General features: G+C 44.1%; 1 protein-coding gene across 2 annotated transcripts in view; it reads left to right on the top strand.

The window, feature by feature from the left end:
• The first annotated feature begins 14,813 nt into the window (after nt 1–14,813).
• Vav3 (vav guanine nucleotide exchange factor 3) overlaps nt 14,814–16,485 on the top strand; it is a 335,600-nt gene continuing 333,928 nt past the window's right edge. The window contains exon 1 of one of the 2 annotated variants that reach the window (XR_015661543.1): nt 14,814–15,295. Coding sequence is in view for 1 of the 2 variants with exons in the window: in NM_001191714.1 (NP_001178643.1) it covers nt 15,092–15,295 (204 nt within the window). In the remaining variant the exon portion in view is untranslated. 2 annotated transcript variants of the gene reach the window in all.

Here is a 16,485-nt window from a genome sequence, read left to right on the forward strand (position 1 = left end):
CGCTATCTCCTACCTTCTGCTGGCTTCAGTATTACCTGTTTTGCTAAACTCAGTTTTTCCAAATAACCAGATACGGAAATCTGAGTAGTTTTATTTACACCTCTTCCCCTGTTATCTCCTCAGGCCAATTTGATTCTCTCTCTCAATAATTTATCTTTTCTCATCTATCACCTGACTCAGAGAACTCACTTCTGAATGGCTGCCCCTGCCTCCTGAAGGGACTTTTTCCACACAATCCTTAAATGACACTTGTCATCTTTCTTTCCTCTTCAAAACTCCCAGGGCTCTCTGTTCTCCTTGTTCAACCTCCAAGATATCCATCATCTTTGAGAACTTCCACAGTCTGGGCCCCTAGAGAGTCCAACATGGATGACTCTGGGTCCCCAGACAGTCCAGTGTGGATGATTCTGAGTCAGCATGCCTGTTTTATGTTTCTTAGTTCTCCAGAAATGATTTGTACATTTTGGACATTATGGTTTTTGTTCAACTTATTCTTCACTTAGAAAAAGTATGTTGTCAGATATCCAGTCAAGTTTTATCCCTTCTATAAACAATAAAACTATAGCATTCTGTATTCTCTGACTCCTAATTAATACAGTGTTAGATTTTTCTGTCTGCATTATTCTTTTTGGACTTTGTTCATAGGCTATTTTGAAATATGACCTAGCCATTATACATGTGCATCTTATCATCGTGTGTGTGTGTGTGTGTGTGTGTGTGTGTGCACGCACACACTACAAGATGTGTGAAAATATACAGTTTAGTTTCAGGCTCATGATATGATATCAAATATTTGTTTAAATAATACAGTCTTGGACAGTACACAAAGCACAGCTACTCAAATATATGGTCACTGGCCATTTAATCCCCAACGATGACTAAGAAAGAGTAAACGAAAGCACTTCCGTAAGAGCAATAGAGGCGTGTCCCCTCTTTCTCCTGTTCCGCTAAGTGGTTTGGCCCTTCTTGGAATGAGCTGTGATGATTTTTAACTTTAAAACCTCAGAGATAACAAATTGCTCACCGCCACTGTCTTTTTACGATGTCCCCACTAGGCTGGTGACTAAGCTAAGTGTGCACAGCTGGAAGGCCCGTTGTCGCTCATACAAATCACAGTTCAGGAATTAAAGAGAAAACCACTCTGAAGAGCTTCAAACCGCACTCTCTATAAACGAGGTGTGACCTTGGACCATCGGGAGAGGCAGTCCATGATTTCTATTATGCATCAGTTTGTTATCTCACATTTTGATTCCTTAAGGTAATTATAGTAAAATTACTTTTACTATCAAAGTTGAACGAAAACATTTCACGTTCTCTACCATTTTTTGACCTGACTGTGCTGTGTAGTTTAGGATCTACTATCTGTGAGTTTTATTTGTGCCTTGCCCATGACCTAATCCTTTTGTTCTATTCTATGAGCTTTTTCTAAAATACATCTATACATTGGTAGAGAAAATTGGTCAAGAAGGCAAAATCTAGTCAGCAGGTCAAATATGTTCAAAATATGCCAAAAGTAATGTGCAGCATGTTTGTGGCTTAGAGACTAGAAGTAGCTCATAGGAACACATCTAACACCATTTGCTCCTCATCCACTCAGTAAACACTTGGTATGCTTTTGGAAGTTGTCAGATGACCTGGAGTACAGTTATTCCCTTGAAGATTTCTTCATTAATCATTAGAATCCTGTGGAATATGGGCAGCAGTGGATAGGTACTGATGGCGTGAGCCACTAGGCATCAGGGAAGACTGATTATATTTTTTGGGCTAGCAGTGTTCAGCGTAGGTGATGAGGGTTCCTCTAGCCCACGGGAGTGACCCTGCCCACATGTCATGCTTATCAGATAAATGACTATGATCATGGCTTAGGTTAGGGCTAGATTTTGTGGCTACAGAGCCCAGGCTCTATAAACAAGGCTTCTGTGGCCGGCGCAGAAATGGAATCCACAGACAACATGTATCAAACAGCTGCTCTAATTTGCCACAGCGTGTGACTGGGATGAGATGCTAATTTGGTTTCAGATCCTGTGGCAAATTGACATTGCTTAGTTCACGTTTAAAAGACACATGGGAAGGCAGAGCTCAAGCCTTGGGTTTCATCCAATCTATCTGCAGAGGGTGAGAATACTGTGGAAAACTTTGGGCCAGAAAACATGGAAGAGAAGACATCACACACAGGCAGTATCTTTAAGTCCAACTCTCTTTTGGAGTGGTTTCTTTCAACAGCAGGATACTGTCTACAACTTTAAATGCAAAGGAGTTGAAAGAGGGTGTTTAAAGCCAACTTCAAAAACAAATTACTTTGAAAGAGATTAAGTCTCTCTTCACTGATACAACTTTCTGGCTTCTTAGAGATAAAGAATGGTTTTTAAATCTTTATTGGAACCATTGCTATCTGTGCTATTAAAGAACAGCTGAGTTATCAACCACTGAAACAGATTGTGGTGGGCATTATGAAGGCGATTATTGAGCTGATGTTTCTCAAATTCAAGTATTAGAAAAAGATCATTATGATCATAGCATCAGAGAAGTGCTGGCTGTGGGTCAGGAACTCTCTCTCTCTCTCTCTCTCTCTCTCTCTCTCTCTCTCTCTCTCTCCTCCCCCTCTCTTTCTTTTACTTTTACTAAAAACTAAGTTGAGCTGTACGTGGTGGCATAAGCCTTTAATCCTAGTCCTCAAGAGGCAGAGGCAGAGGCAGAGGCAGAGGCAGAGGCAGAGGAGGCAGAGGCAGAGGAGGCAGAGGCAGAGGCAGAGGCAGAGGCAGAGGCAGAGGCAGAGGCAGAGGCAGAGGCAGAGGCAGAGGCAGAGGCAGAGGCAGAGGCAGAGGCAGAGGCAGAGGCAGAGGCAGAGGCAGAGGCAGAGGCAGAGGCAGAGGCAGAGGCAGAGGCAGGGGCAGGTGAATCTCTTTGAGTTTGAGGTTAGCCTGGTGCACATCCTGAGTTTCATGCTAGGCAGATCTACAAAGTGAGCCCCTGTGGCAAAAAATAACAAAAACAAAAACCTGAACTGGTGGCTAAAGTGGACATAGTGAATCACACTCCCACATGCACACCATAGCAGGCAGCCACCACAGCCTGTGTTTTCCAGTGTCAAGATGAAGGGAATTGTTGGCTATAATAAAATCTCACTCACCTGCCACTCGGTTCCTCTAAGAGCGAGCGACAGAGACCAGGAGACCACTGTCCTTGCTTGTGAGGACTGATCAGCCTTCCTCAGTGACTCATGGTAATCAGCCCCAAGAAACAGTGAGCTACTGAGGGCAGAAGTGGAGGAGCTTGGGGAGTACTTGTAATATCTGGAGACCGAGGCTCTCATTGTGAATTTTCCAGATGAGTCAACAATTTCAATATTTTGAGGGCCTTCCCCACTCTTCCCAGCTGTATTAAGTTACAGTTGACAGAGATTCAGTTGCTCAGTGGATGCTGTGCTTGAGAATCTGAATACATTTTGCATTGGTAGAAACCAGGCAAATCCCAGGTGGGGTTGGGGTGACTCCTGTAACTCCAGGGCTGCGAAGGCCATCAGGTGTATTGGCAAGGACTAGGTTCAATTGTGAGACTCTGCCTCAAGGACTGAACTAGGGCACCATAGAAGAGGACTTCTGAAATCAGCCTTGGACTTCCACACACATGCATGCACACATATGTGCAAGAGCACCCAGACATATAAGAACATACATACCCACCATGCACAAAGGCATAAGACAAAGAAAAATATCTATTTACTCTGTATAGCATATTTTGATACATGCATATTTAAGCAGTGAGAAAAGTTAAGCATTAACATACCTATATTATCTGTTATTCTTTTAATTTTCTGTAAGAACACTTGGGACTAACACTACTGCAGTTGTCACATATGCAGTATTCTTTTACTGACTGTAGTCACCGTGCAATGTAATACTACCTCAGAGATTAACCGTGATGTCTAACCAAGTGTCCACTGACAAGGGATAGCCTCTCACTTTTAACTTTACACCTTTGCCCCTCCTTTGGCAAGCACCATTTCATTGTCTATCTGTGGGTTCTCAGCTTTTTCCAGATTCTACGTATGTCTGAGTTCAAGTGGTATTGGTTTACTGGGCTGGGATTATTTCACACAGGACAATATCTTGTTTCCCTGTTGTCACAGATGACAGGGTTTCTTTCCTTTCAAAGGCTGAGTCATATTTCCATTATGAACATGTATACTATATCCTTTAACCATCATCCATGGATGGACATTTAGGTTATTATGAATAAGGTTGCAATGAATCTAGATATGTGTGCAGTGAGAATTTTTTAAAACATAGAAATGCTAGGGAAATATGTTTTTATTTTGATCCCAGGTGAGGGATATGGGATGCTTCAGATTTTCCAAAGCAGCCTCATGCTCTGGCAGGGGCAGGATTTTGCCAGCTGCAAGTAGTTTTTGTAAGTGTATGACATTTGGCATTCTGGGGATGTTTGAAAGGGTATATAAATGCAAGAGCCCCTGGAGGGCTGCTGCTGCTGCTGCTGCTGCTGCTATTGGTGTTGTTGTTGTTGTTGCTGCTGTTACTGTTTTCTGATTGGTGGTTGGAGATATCTTGATTGACTAAGATTAAAATTGCCACAAGGAACTCAATGCTCCTAATCAGCAGGAAGTACTCTGGCCATATCGACGCCCCCTTTCCCCTCTAGCCTTCTTTCTCTCCAACCTAGTGTTGTGATGTTGGAAGGGATAAGGGTGGAGAAGGGTGGTAGAAACAGAAACCCATAAAGTAACCAAAAGTCCAGCTACACGTGTAGGTGTATTTGAGACATGATGATTCCATTTTCTTGGAATATATGTCTAGGTGTGGTATTTCTGGATAAGATAATAGGTTTTCGATCATTTTAAAATTTCATTTATTCAATATTTATATCTATCTATCTATCATCTATCTATCTATCTATTTATTTTTGTCTTTTGCTTTTTTCAGCTCTGGGGATCAAAATCAGGGCCTTGAGCCTGGTGTGTGTCAGGGATAATTTGCCCTGAGTTACAGGTCCCCCATCTAGTAGTTCTAATCTTGGTGACCTGAGAAAGCACCACAATATTTTCTATAATGGACATAGTAACCTATATTTCCATCAACAATGTGAAGGTTTCCTCTTTATGCATATACCACCAACACTTACCTTTCGCAGTGTGCATACATGTCTGTCTGTCTGCCTGTCTGTCTGTATGTATGTATGCCTGTTTGTATCTGTATGTGCATGTGAGTGCATATGTGTGCATACGTGTAGAGGTCAGAGGCTGATTTCAGGCATCCTTCTACTTCAGGTGCCATCTACTTTGTCTTTTTGAGACAGTGTCTCTCAATTGTACTAGAACTCACCAAGAAGGCCAAGGGATCCTCTTCTCTCTCTCTCTCTCTCTCTCTCTCTCTCTCTCTCTCTCTCACACACACACACACACACACACACACACACACACACACACACGGAAAAGAATTGCACCAACATGTCCATCTGTTTTGCATGGAATCTGGGAATCGCATTCACCAAGTAAGTTTACCAATGCAGCCACTGTACCTGCCTCTCCACTTTTACTCTTTTGATAAAGTTTTCCCTCCCTCCTCTCCTCCCAGTTCCTTCTCCCATCTTTCCTCTCCCCCAGATCCACTCCTCCTCCATTTCCCTTCAGAAAAGGGCAGGCCTCTCAAGGATGTCCACCAAACATGTAATGACAAGTTATAACAGGACTACACATGTCCTCTCAGATTAAGGCTTGACAAGGCAACTCAATTTTTAAAGGAAGATGATCTTCCCTTCTCTTGAAGCCAGCAGCTCCTCAGTAAGGGGTGAGCCCCTCTGACTGACTTGATCTTGTGCAGATCGTATGTAGATTACCACAGCTGCTATGACTCTGAGTGCAATAACCATGAATAATCCAGAAGACAGCATTTCACAGCCCTGCTCCCCGTCCTCCGCTCTTACATTATTTGTTCCTTCCCCTGTGATGCTTTCTGAGCCAGGCGGGTGTGGGTGGATGGGTAATAAAGATGCCCCAATTTAAAAGAAAGCCATTACCATGTTTAAGGTGCTACTATATTCTTCTTATACTTTGCATGTCTTTAATTAGTGATATTGGGATTTTAAAAAATAGACCATGTGTATGTCTTTTTTTGAGAAATGTCTGTCCAGGTCGTAGCCTGTGTTTAATGAGTTGTCTCCTTGTTTTTGAGTTGAGTCACCTACAACGTTTTAGAGTTTTAGTCAACTCTTTTAGCATCATCAGATTTCACGACTGCAACATTACTCGGGCCATCACAGAAGTTACTCCTGGTGTGTGGCCTTTCGAGTGGCTAAGTAGACAGAGGAAAAGGGACATGGCTTGGAAATGTTGGGGTCTAAAAGATGACAGTTTTCGTTGACTGACCTGTAGCTGATGCCATGCAGAAAGTGTTCTGCCTGTCTATTAATACTTCCAGCCCGGGCTTGCTCCTTAGTGAACTCCAGTTTCAGTAGCCACGCCAATTGGCATTAAGCGTCTAAACAGAAAACCACTACGCAGAACAGTTGAGTATACCTACTTTGTATATTTTCTGTATCTCCCCTTGCACTGGTAGATTTTCACAGATAATTGGCATAAAATTTTAGTTTTAACTCAAAAATTACACATAAAAAAAGAGATGGGTGTTTTTGTACTTTGGAAGATTCTAAAAACATTTATTAAGTAAGGTAGGCGAATTAGATTTGACAGATTGAGAGAGTCAGGAAGGGTAAGGGACAGTAATTCCCTCATCTCAAAAAGTTATTTCTTCCTATTTTGTACAGAACTACACACACACACACACACACATAAAGTTATTGTCAGGGAGAAGTACATTTATCAGTGGTAAAACACTTAATTAGTATGTGTGAGGACATAGGCTCAACCCCAGAACCGCAAACAAACAAAAACTATTTTTTATGCCTACAAATTCTGTTTTACTCTCCACTTAAAACAGTTTGAATTGTTATCACTTAAAACGGCATTGCATTACGACCCTCTCCAAACTTCTCTTTCATTCTTCCACTGTGGTATTCTACTCTGATTTACATAGAACTGACTTTCGGTTCCTGCAATGTGTCAGAAGGAAGAAAAGGGAGAAGTTGTTGAATGCATGAGCTATTTCCTAAATCTTAGAGGCTTTTGTAAGAACGGATTAGAACTTCCAGACAAAGCACAGCACAGCGTTTGAAGCAGAAGAGAAGACAGTGTTTCCTTCTAGTCAGACCAGCAGTCTTTCAGAGCAGTCAGCAAGCTCCTCTTCCCCTTGTATGTGCAGTTAAAGACCAAAAAATGCGTGATTCCCCAGATGATCTAATACAAAGATTGCAATTGGAGCATATACTCAGCAGAGATGCATGAGTGTGTATAAGTGCTTGTGTGAGCATGTGTGTGTGCATATGTGCACACATGTGTGAGTGTGTGCATGTGTATGTGTGCATGCGTGCATGTGCACTGCTGACATCAGTAAGGTGCCTTCTGCTTCCATTCCTGGTGCCTTGTAGCTTTCTCACATCTGCTCCTAGAAAAGCTCGCCGATCTGTGTTGAATTACTCCAGTGTTTTCATTGTTCTGGTGATCAAAGGAGGTGCCTACAGGTATTCTAAAGCACAGCATTTCAAATCCTCACATCAGCTCCCAAACCTGCACAACATAACAAAAGGGTTATACCAAGAAGTATAAATATCGTGCTTAAAGGCGTTTTGAAAAGAGGCAATTGAAGTTGGAATATTTTAAGAATAATACCAAATTGCTTCATTAAATACATCTTTTTATTCTTTTCCTGCTATTGGAAAAGAAAAAAGGGGGGAGCTCACTTATGCTAATAAAATTGCAAACTACTCCTTATTAGTGAGTACACATTTAAAAATTGTCTTGTTAAAGTGGAATGGGAGACCAGCGGGGGGAGGAAGCAGTCAGGGGGAGTTCAGGGGAGGCGCATGGGACGGCAGCAGGGGCAGTGGACAAATGAGAACAAAATCCAAAGATAGCATGATGAGATCCATCTACTACTTGACATGACAACATAAGAAATAAATTTAAAAAAAAATGGGAAGAGTGGTTGGAGTAAAGCCAATGTTAGAGGTGCAGAAACTGAACCCAGAGCCCTATCCGTGCTAGGCAAACACCCTGCTTCTGAGCTATGGTCAGCTACTCCCAACCCCAAAAATGTATTATTTTTTCCAATGATGAGAGGTCTTGTTATGATTCCTACTCTGGTCCCAAACTTTTGGACTTACCTAATCCTCCTGCCTCATCCTCTTCAACCTGGGGCTATTGGCACTCACCATCAGTTCTTTTTTTTTTTAAAATATTAATTCATGTCCCCATTTTAATTCCAATCACACCTGCTAACATAAACCCTCCTTGCATGTAATAATTGTGATTTGAAATTTCCATAGTGAAGACTTTAAAGGATGATTATTGTGAGCATGAGTTGTAAGGATTCATTTTGAAGCAGAGAGATAGATAGTAATAATAACTATAAGGCACACTATCCATTTAAAAGTTTACAAAAGTTTCTGGGAATCAAAAGTAGAAACCTGTTTCTATACTTTGTCTGCTTTTATGCCCACCTATTCTAGGAAGGGCCTCAAACAAAATTTCTAACATTGGAAATTCAAATTCCCTTTACTAAGAGAATTTAATTTTACAGTTTTTTTGACCTTCTTTAAAAGTTTGACTCGAAACCCAAGTTGTGGTGGCTCACACCTTTAATCCCAGCTGAATTCAAGACTAGCTTGGTCTACAGAGTAAGTTCTAGGACAGCCAGGGTTGTATAAAGGCACCCTGCCTCAGAGATCAATTCTATAAATAGTTTTTTTTTTCACCATCAGTTCTAATGTGTAATTCTGCATGGCAGTCAACAAAAGATGTTTACATAGTGTGGTGGTTTTAATATGCTTGGCCCATGGGAAGTGGCACTATTGGGGAGTGTGGCCTTATTGGAGGAGGGATGACCTTGTTAGAGAAAGTGTGTCACTGTGAAGGTGGGTCCCCTGTATACGCTCAAGTCTGGCTAGTGTTATCCAGTCCCCTCCTGGCTGCCTGCAGAACAGTCTTCTTCTGTCCTTGGCTAAAGATGTAGAACTCTTTGCTCCTCCAGCACTATGTCTGTCTGGAACTGCCATGCTTCCCACCATGATGATAATGGACTGAACCTCTGAAACTGTGAGCCAGCCCCAATGAAATGTTTTGTGTATAGAGTGGCCTTGGTCATGTGTGTTGCAGTAGGTGGTTAATGCTACTCCAATCACCCTGAGGGCACCCAGTGTTCTGAGTTCCTGAATGAAAGACACGCACATACACACAAGCTCAGCTATTTTTTCTGAATAAAGGCGGCTGATGAGGGACAGAATCAACTGGGGGGCAGGGACCTTCAGCCTCTTACGTACGGATTCTCATGTCATTTTGGGAACCCAAATAGCATAATGCAAGCATTGGACCAAATCCACAACAATTGTGTCTCTTCACAGCCATAAAACCCACGCTAAGACATATAGTTATTATATTCCGAAGGCTTCCCTCTGCTCCTTTTTTGTTTGCCTTTGCAGTTCTGGGGCAAACCCAAGGTTTCACACATGCTAAGCAAGTGCTCAACCACCAAGCTATGTCCCCGTCGCACTCTGTGTTCTTTTACTAGTTGTGAATTGAACAGGGACAGTGAAGTCTTCTTATAAGTCAAACAAGCAAACAGCCCCCTCCCAAACCATCTTACCGAAGTTTGCTCATAGTGTCTTTTGGACGGGTCAGTGTCCCAAATCCCCAAGAAGGCAGAGTGTCACCCTGGCTAAACTTTTGAAGCTTAGCGTCAGGATGCCAGCTCTGTCCCTCATCAGCTGCCTTTATTCAGAAAAGATAGCTGAGCTTTCTTATCCTTAGCTTTCTCAACTGGAAAATAAGGCCCATGATACTATCCCTGCGGAGAGCTTCAGAAAGACCAAGCAAACCCTGTCCATAAAGTTTTAAGTCAATAGTGGCCTGTGACTGCAATTAACTCCATAAATACCTGCTGGAATTATTGTTTTAGACATCAGGTGTGTGGAACGAATCTAACTAAAATCGCGTCATCCTGTATTTTGGTAGTTGAAGTTATAGAAATGAAGAAATTTTCAAAATGGAGATGGCATGCCGGGATTTCCTACTTCTGACCTTGTTTTACATGGATAAAGGCAATTCATTTTACAGTCTCACTTTATTTTTGTGGAGAGCATTGTAAGTGGCCAGAATAAATGTGGGTAACACTGAGCTAGAGTGAGTAGGGTTTCTGTTCTCTCATCATTATGATATTTCTATGCTTTATATCCCTGTTCGTCTCATGTTTTCACTTACTTGTCATCCATCCATCCATCCATCCATCCATCCATCCATCCATCCATCCATCCATTCACCCACCTCCTACCCGCATGGGTTCATGTGTGTCAACATTTGGTTCCCAGCTAGTGGCACTGCTTGGGAAGGTTGTAGATAATTTTAAGAAGTGGAGCCTTGCTAGAGGAAGTGAGTCAATAGAGGGAGGCCTTGTGGTTTTATAGCCTAGACCCACTTCCTGTTCATAGCCAACTTCCTGACTATGGAATGCAACTGACTCCCAGCTCCTTCAGATCTTCTGGATTCATCAGAATAGACCCTCCCACTTTTAAAATTGCTTCTCATTGTCACAGCAATGAGAAAAATAACTAATAACTAATTTCCTGATTGTCCTGAAATTGTGAGCATAGGAAGGGGGCCTAGAATGTGATATCCATTACCTGCTGCCTTTTCTGAAGCTCAGGCTGCCGTCTATCTACTTCTTGTCATCATAGTGTAGTGACAAGGCATGATCAAAAGGCACAACAATACAAGAAGGGAGCAGAGAGTAGACTGTTCTCTGAGTCCTAGAAGGGAAGGAACAGAGTTCACTTCTGTGTGTTCTGTGTCTTGAATGAAGAGCACTGATGGAGCAGTAAAAATTAACGCTCAAGAAGCTCACCCATGGGTGCATAGATCTCCTCTTCACCCACCCAAACGTTCTGGATTCCTGAAGGAAAGACACACGTACACAGTCTTATATTTTAATACCTTAGCTCAATGGGTGGGCCACCCCCTAACTCCATGTGGCTAACACCTCCTCCCCCAATGCATATGTGTGCCTTTCTTTTGGGAATCCAGAACATTCAGGCAGGTATAGAGGAGGTGTGCACCGGCTGGGGAGTTTCCAGTGGATCCATGTTTTACCACTATACAGGGGCAAATGCTGATGCTTTCACTACTGGGAAGACAGAGTAAAGGGGAGGGCTCCTTCTAGCTCAGTAAATTCACTAAGTGGGGAGCTGTACCTCTGACTAGGAACAATGCAGAAGCAAGGGGATACGATCTAGCTTTGCTGAATTTGTAATAGGAACGAAGTATGTAACGCCTTTGATTCGCAGAGCCTTGTCTTCCTCCGTGAAGTGTGTTGAGAAGGCGGCACATCTCATCGCAGTCAATAGCCAGTAGAGGCCTTCACCCAGTGTGCAGCGAGGGAATGATGGAGGGTGAAGTTTCCTCATGTGACAAGAAGGGACCATTTTGGTACTCTTTCATAGCAGGTCAGAAACTTAAATCTCCATATCTGTATGTAAGAAACAGTTGCCAAAATATTTAAGTGATCCCAAAAGTTCCACCAGAGAACTACTAAAGCTGATAAACAACTTCAGCAAAGTGGCTGGGTATAAAATTAACTCAAACAAATCAGTAGCCTTCCTCTACACAAAAGAGAAACAAGCCGAGAAAGAAATTAGGGAAACACCACCCTTCATAATAGACCCAAATAATATAAAGTACCTCGGTGTGACTTTAACCAAGCAAGTAAAAGATTTGTACAATAAGAACTTCAAGACACTGAAGAAATTGAAGAAGACCTCAGAAGATGGAAAGATCTCCCATGCTCATGGATTGGCAGGATTAATATAGTAAAAATGGCCATTTTACCAAAAGCGATCTACAGATTCAATGCAATCCCCATCAAAATACCAATGCAGTTCTTCAAAGAGTTAGACAGAACAATTTGCAAATTCATCTGGAATAACAAAAAACCCAGGATAGCTAAAACCATCCTCACAATAAAAGGACTTAAAAAAAAAAGAAATAAAAAAAAAAAGAAACAGTTGCCAATGTCTTCTAAATCATTTTCCTTTAAAATACTAAAAATTTAAAGGAGAACACTGCCCAGGTGAGAAGCCCATTGCCATTTTTCTTTCCTTTCTTTTTTTTCTTTCCCTTCTTCTTCCTCTTCTTCCTCTTCCTCTTCCTCTTCTTCCTCTTCCTCTTCTTCTTCCTCTTCTTTCTCTTCTTCTACCTTCTCCTCCCTCCTCCTCCCACCTCCTCCTCCCCTCCTCTTCCCCTTCCTCCTTCTCTCCTCCTTTTTGTCCTTCTTCTCCTGGTACTCTATCAGGGACACATCCCCTCCCATCCCAGCTGCTGTTTTGTTTGCCCCAATTTCAGACCTTTACCATCACCTGTTGTAGTTTCTCACTTAACCTGAAGAGCCCACAGCATCATTACATGCCTCTTGTAGGTCTCCTATGTTCCCATTTATCTTCCTTGCCCATATATACACTTTCTGGATTAATATTTGAGTTTTATGCCCTGAAGTAATATTTACATGTTCACATGTGGTATATAAAAATTTGAAAGTGAAAGGATCTATTTGGTCTTTGCCGATGCTCTGTGAATGTACAGGGGCTACTATTGAGTGGTGTTTATGAAGCTGTCCTTGTGACAGGCACCACACACATTCACACCTTCTATCAAGGCCTTGCAGCCTTTGATGAAATTGCATTTATCATATGGGAGACCCTGTGAGAGTTCAGGCTCATATTCAGTCAGTCTGGGTAGAGCCCAAGAGTCTTACAAGGTCCATAGTGATACTCCTGCCGTGGTGTGTTCATTTCAAGTACCAGGGCAAACAATGTTTTGATTCTGATAACTCAACGGGGCAAAGGCCATTTCCTCCATTTTATAGGTGCAGAGAATGAAGGTTAGAAGAATAGAAGTTGCCCAAGGTTATCAGAAAGCAGCTTAACTTGGATTCTAAATCCAAGTTTGTTTATTGGTATGGTACATATAATCTGGGTTTTGGAAATATTTTTACAGTATTCAGGGGCGATCTGATGCTATTTGAAATGTAGTGCATAGTTAGTCTTTGCCTTTCCTTTACTGTCTTCCTTCCGTTCCAGCACTCTTCTCTTTATGCAGGACCATGTTTTAAATGGAATTCCATGTGCATTTTGTTTGTAAAGATCTATAATGTGTAATGCGGCTTATAGTACTTGCCTCTTTTGGATGGTTTTGCATTCTGAGTTTTTAGTAAAGTGGCAGTCAACAGCCAACTGAAAATATCACATTTAAATTCAGAAAGCAAATGTATGTATGTTTTAAATAAATGTTACTACAATTTGTGATTATAATGTTCTGTTTCATTGCAACATTGCTGTTGGTGGTCTCTCTGCCTATGATGCACTTTACAGTTTTGGTGATGCGGTATTGCTGAGGATTGATCCTCCTATAGTTTCAAGCTTTCAAACCTATTATGGTCTAGGAAACATTGTGCTATTGATGGACTCCACAGTGAGCACAGAGGAAGTTACTGGGGACGGATGCAAGCGAGGAAAGGAAATCCTCAGGCTGATTTATTGTTTAAGGCGGGCTGTGTACAGAGCAGGCTATGCTTGCCTTTGTCACGCGTAGAAGAACCCAACCTCTGTCCCAACAGACCATGTACTTTCTAAAAGTTACGTTTCGTTCTTTTTATTAAATCGATATGATCCACAATGGAAATTTTGAGCTACAAATATCTAAGGAAACAACAACAACACAAGATATAAAATCCCACCAAACTGGATTTCATATTTTAAAAATGTAGCGAAGAGGGGGCATTTACAGGGAGCTGTCAGGGTTCAGGGTAGTAATATATTGCTACAAATAGCTTAAGCGCCCTTTTCGGCTTTGTAGGGCACCGGGAACAAAACAAACAGGGAGTGCCTTGCCTCATTGTGACAGAGTTGATGTAGGGGGTGCACTTTCCAATTTTCCCCAGGGTTCTCCAAATATGCTGACCCAGTGCTGAAGCGATTTGAGCTCAAACCTGGTGGCAAGCCTCCGACGCATGCGCGCTCTTGCCTCGGTGTCACTGGCCTGTTTTTTTCTCAGGCAGGTTTTTGAGGATCAGCAAAAGGTGCAGGACTGCTTTAGTGAACAGTTCCTAGACTGGGAGGTACGCAAAACCCAACTCTTTCCCTCCACATAGGCTGAAGCTGCAACTGTCCCCACGTCACTCACTTTCAAGGTGTCAAAACATCCTCAGAACAAACTAACTTGGAGGAAGGGGGTGAGGATGGACCTGGAGGAGGCGGATCCAGGGGCCGATCACAAACTTTCCACGCTGCGTTCTCCAGATGCCGCGGGGTGCACACATCTTATTTCTCCAGGCTCCCTGTGTCCCAGTTAAGCCGCGGCTCTTCTGAGACCCTCTTAATTTAAATCACATTCATTGTTTAGGGTGTCCTGGGGGACACCCCTGCGAATCTCAGTGTTCAGCCACACTTCCTAGGAAGCCGCGCCGTTGGGCTAATCCCTGGACGCCCCGGGGTTGTGCAAGCCCCGCGCATCTGAGGGTTCACGGACGGGCGGGGGCGCCGGGATCCCCTTTGTGGCCGCCGCCCCAACTTGGCCTGCTCCTCCCCCAGCCGCCCCGCCCTCAGTCCCCGACCCCCAGCCAGGGCGGCGGGCACGCTCGCACCCGCGCCTCCCGGGACTCGCGGACCGCACAGACCGGCCAGGCGCGCTGGGCATGCTCAGTCGCGGGGCGCCAGGCTAGCGAGTCGGAAGCCAGTGCTCAGCCGAGCCAGCCGGGGCGCACCGAGAGCGCGCGGCACTCGCTGCTGCAGCGGCGGCCGGGCCGCGGCGCATCCGGGCGGGGACCCGAGGCGAGTTCTACGCCGCGTCCCGGAGCTGCGGACTGCGGCGCCCTCACCAGAAAGGCAGAGAGACTCCCGGCGGGGCGCTGACGCTTCGCGGCAGCCACCTCGGAGTCACCGCCCGCCCCGGCCGGGCCGGTTCCCGGAGCCGTCGGACATGGAGCCGTGGAAGCAGTGCGCTCAGTGGCTCATCCACTGCAAAGTGCTGCCCGCCAACCACCGGGTGACCTGGGACTCGGCGCAGGTGTTCGACCTGGCGCAGACCCTCCGCGATGGAGTCCTGCTCTGCCAGCTGCTCAACAACCTGCGGCCACACTCCATCAATCTGAAGGAGATCAACCTGAGACCCCAGATGTCCCAGGTATGGAGGCCACCCCGCGACCCCGCTGCCCGTCAGAGGCTCCCATTAATCATCCGGATAATTTCTTTGTGTAAATGCAAACATCTAGGTGCGCTCCGCTTTGCCCTGCCTCTCAGTTCTCAGCTTGGGGGCTTCTCCTCACTTGCCTTGAAATGATTTAGCTTCTAAGCAGAACTAAAGCCTTGCATCGGGAGATGGTGTATGGAATCCTAATGGTCTCTGGGAGGCGGGGAGAAATAAGTTATCTTAGGACGCTGTTTCACCTTCCTGTTCCCCCTCCTCCCCCGCCGTGTGTGCGCGCGCGTGTGCGTGCGTGCGTGTGTGTGTGTGTGTGTGTGTGTGTGTGTGTGTGTGTGTGTGTGTGTGTGTGATAACAAAGAGGGATCCGGCTTTAAAATAACAACGAGAAGCCATGAGATGAAGTGATGGGATAATTTTGCTTCGACTTGTTCTTTTGCTTTCCGTTTGGTCCCCACGTTCTGGAAAGAGGAACTATGCCATACATGAGGACTCTAGGAAGTGGACGGCGTTTGGTACCGTTATCTGCTCAGAGGAAATTAAAAAAAAAAAAAGCGGGACACAGAAAGCCTTCCTGAAGTTTCCCTCCCCGACCCCCTAAGCCCGTGTTAGCAGACTGGAAGGTTGTGTTTATAGCTTGTCTGAAAACATAAGTGAAGCCAGTCCAGCCTCCCTCACCAGCTGCAGGAAGTGAGAAGTTTTTCTGGAGATTCTGCTTTCTTTCATTGGGTCTTGTGCTCAGGTAGCATGGAGGCACTCGGGCTCCTGCGGCCTTAGCTTTGCTTGGAGCCACCTCCTTGGGAGTTCTGATTAAAATCCAGCCCTGGAAGGCATGGAAGACAGTGGTCTCCTCAGAGACAGCTCAAAAAGCCACAGTGCAGCTCAGTGCTGCTTTTTTTGGCCCGTCAGAAACTTTCTGTTCAGAGGGTGTTCAACGCAACTCAGAACTTCTATTTTCTCTTTCTCTCTTTCTCTCTTTCTCTCTTTCTCTCTTTCTCTCTTTCTCTCTCTCTCTCTCTCTCTCTCTCTCTCTCTCTCTCTCTCTCTCACACACACACACACACACACACACACACACACACACACGAAAAAGAAAAAGAAAACCTTTCAACTTAAAAAGGAAAGAAAAGAGCTCTTTTAGTGACATATCTTAGCACTGGCCCTGTATGATT

This window comes from Rattus norvegicus, chromosome 2 (assembly GCF_021556685.1).
Source record: "Rattus norvegicus strain SHRSP/BbbUtx chromosome 2, alternate assembly SHRSP_T2T, whole genome shotgun sequence".
NCBI lineage: Eukaryota > Metazoa > Chordata > Mammalia > Rodentia > Muridae > Rattus > Rattus norvegicus.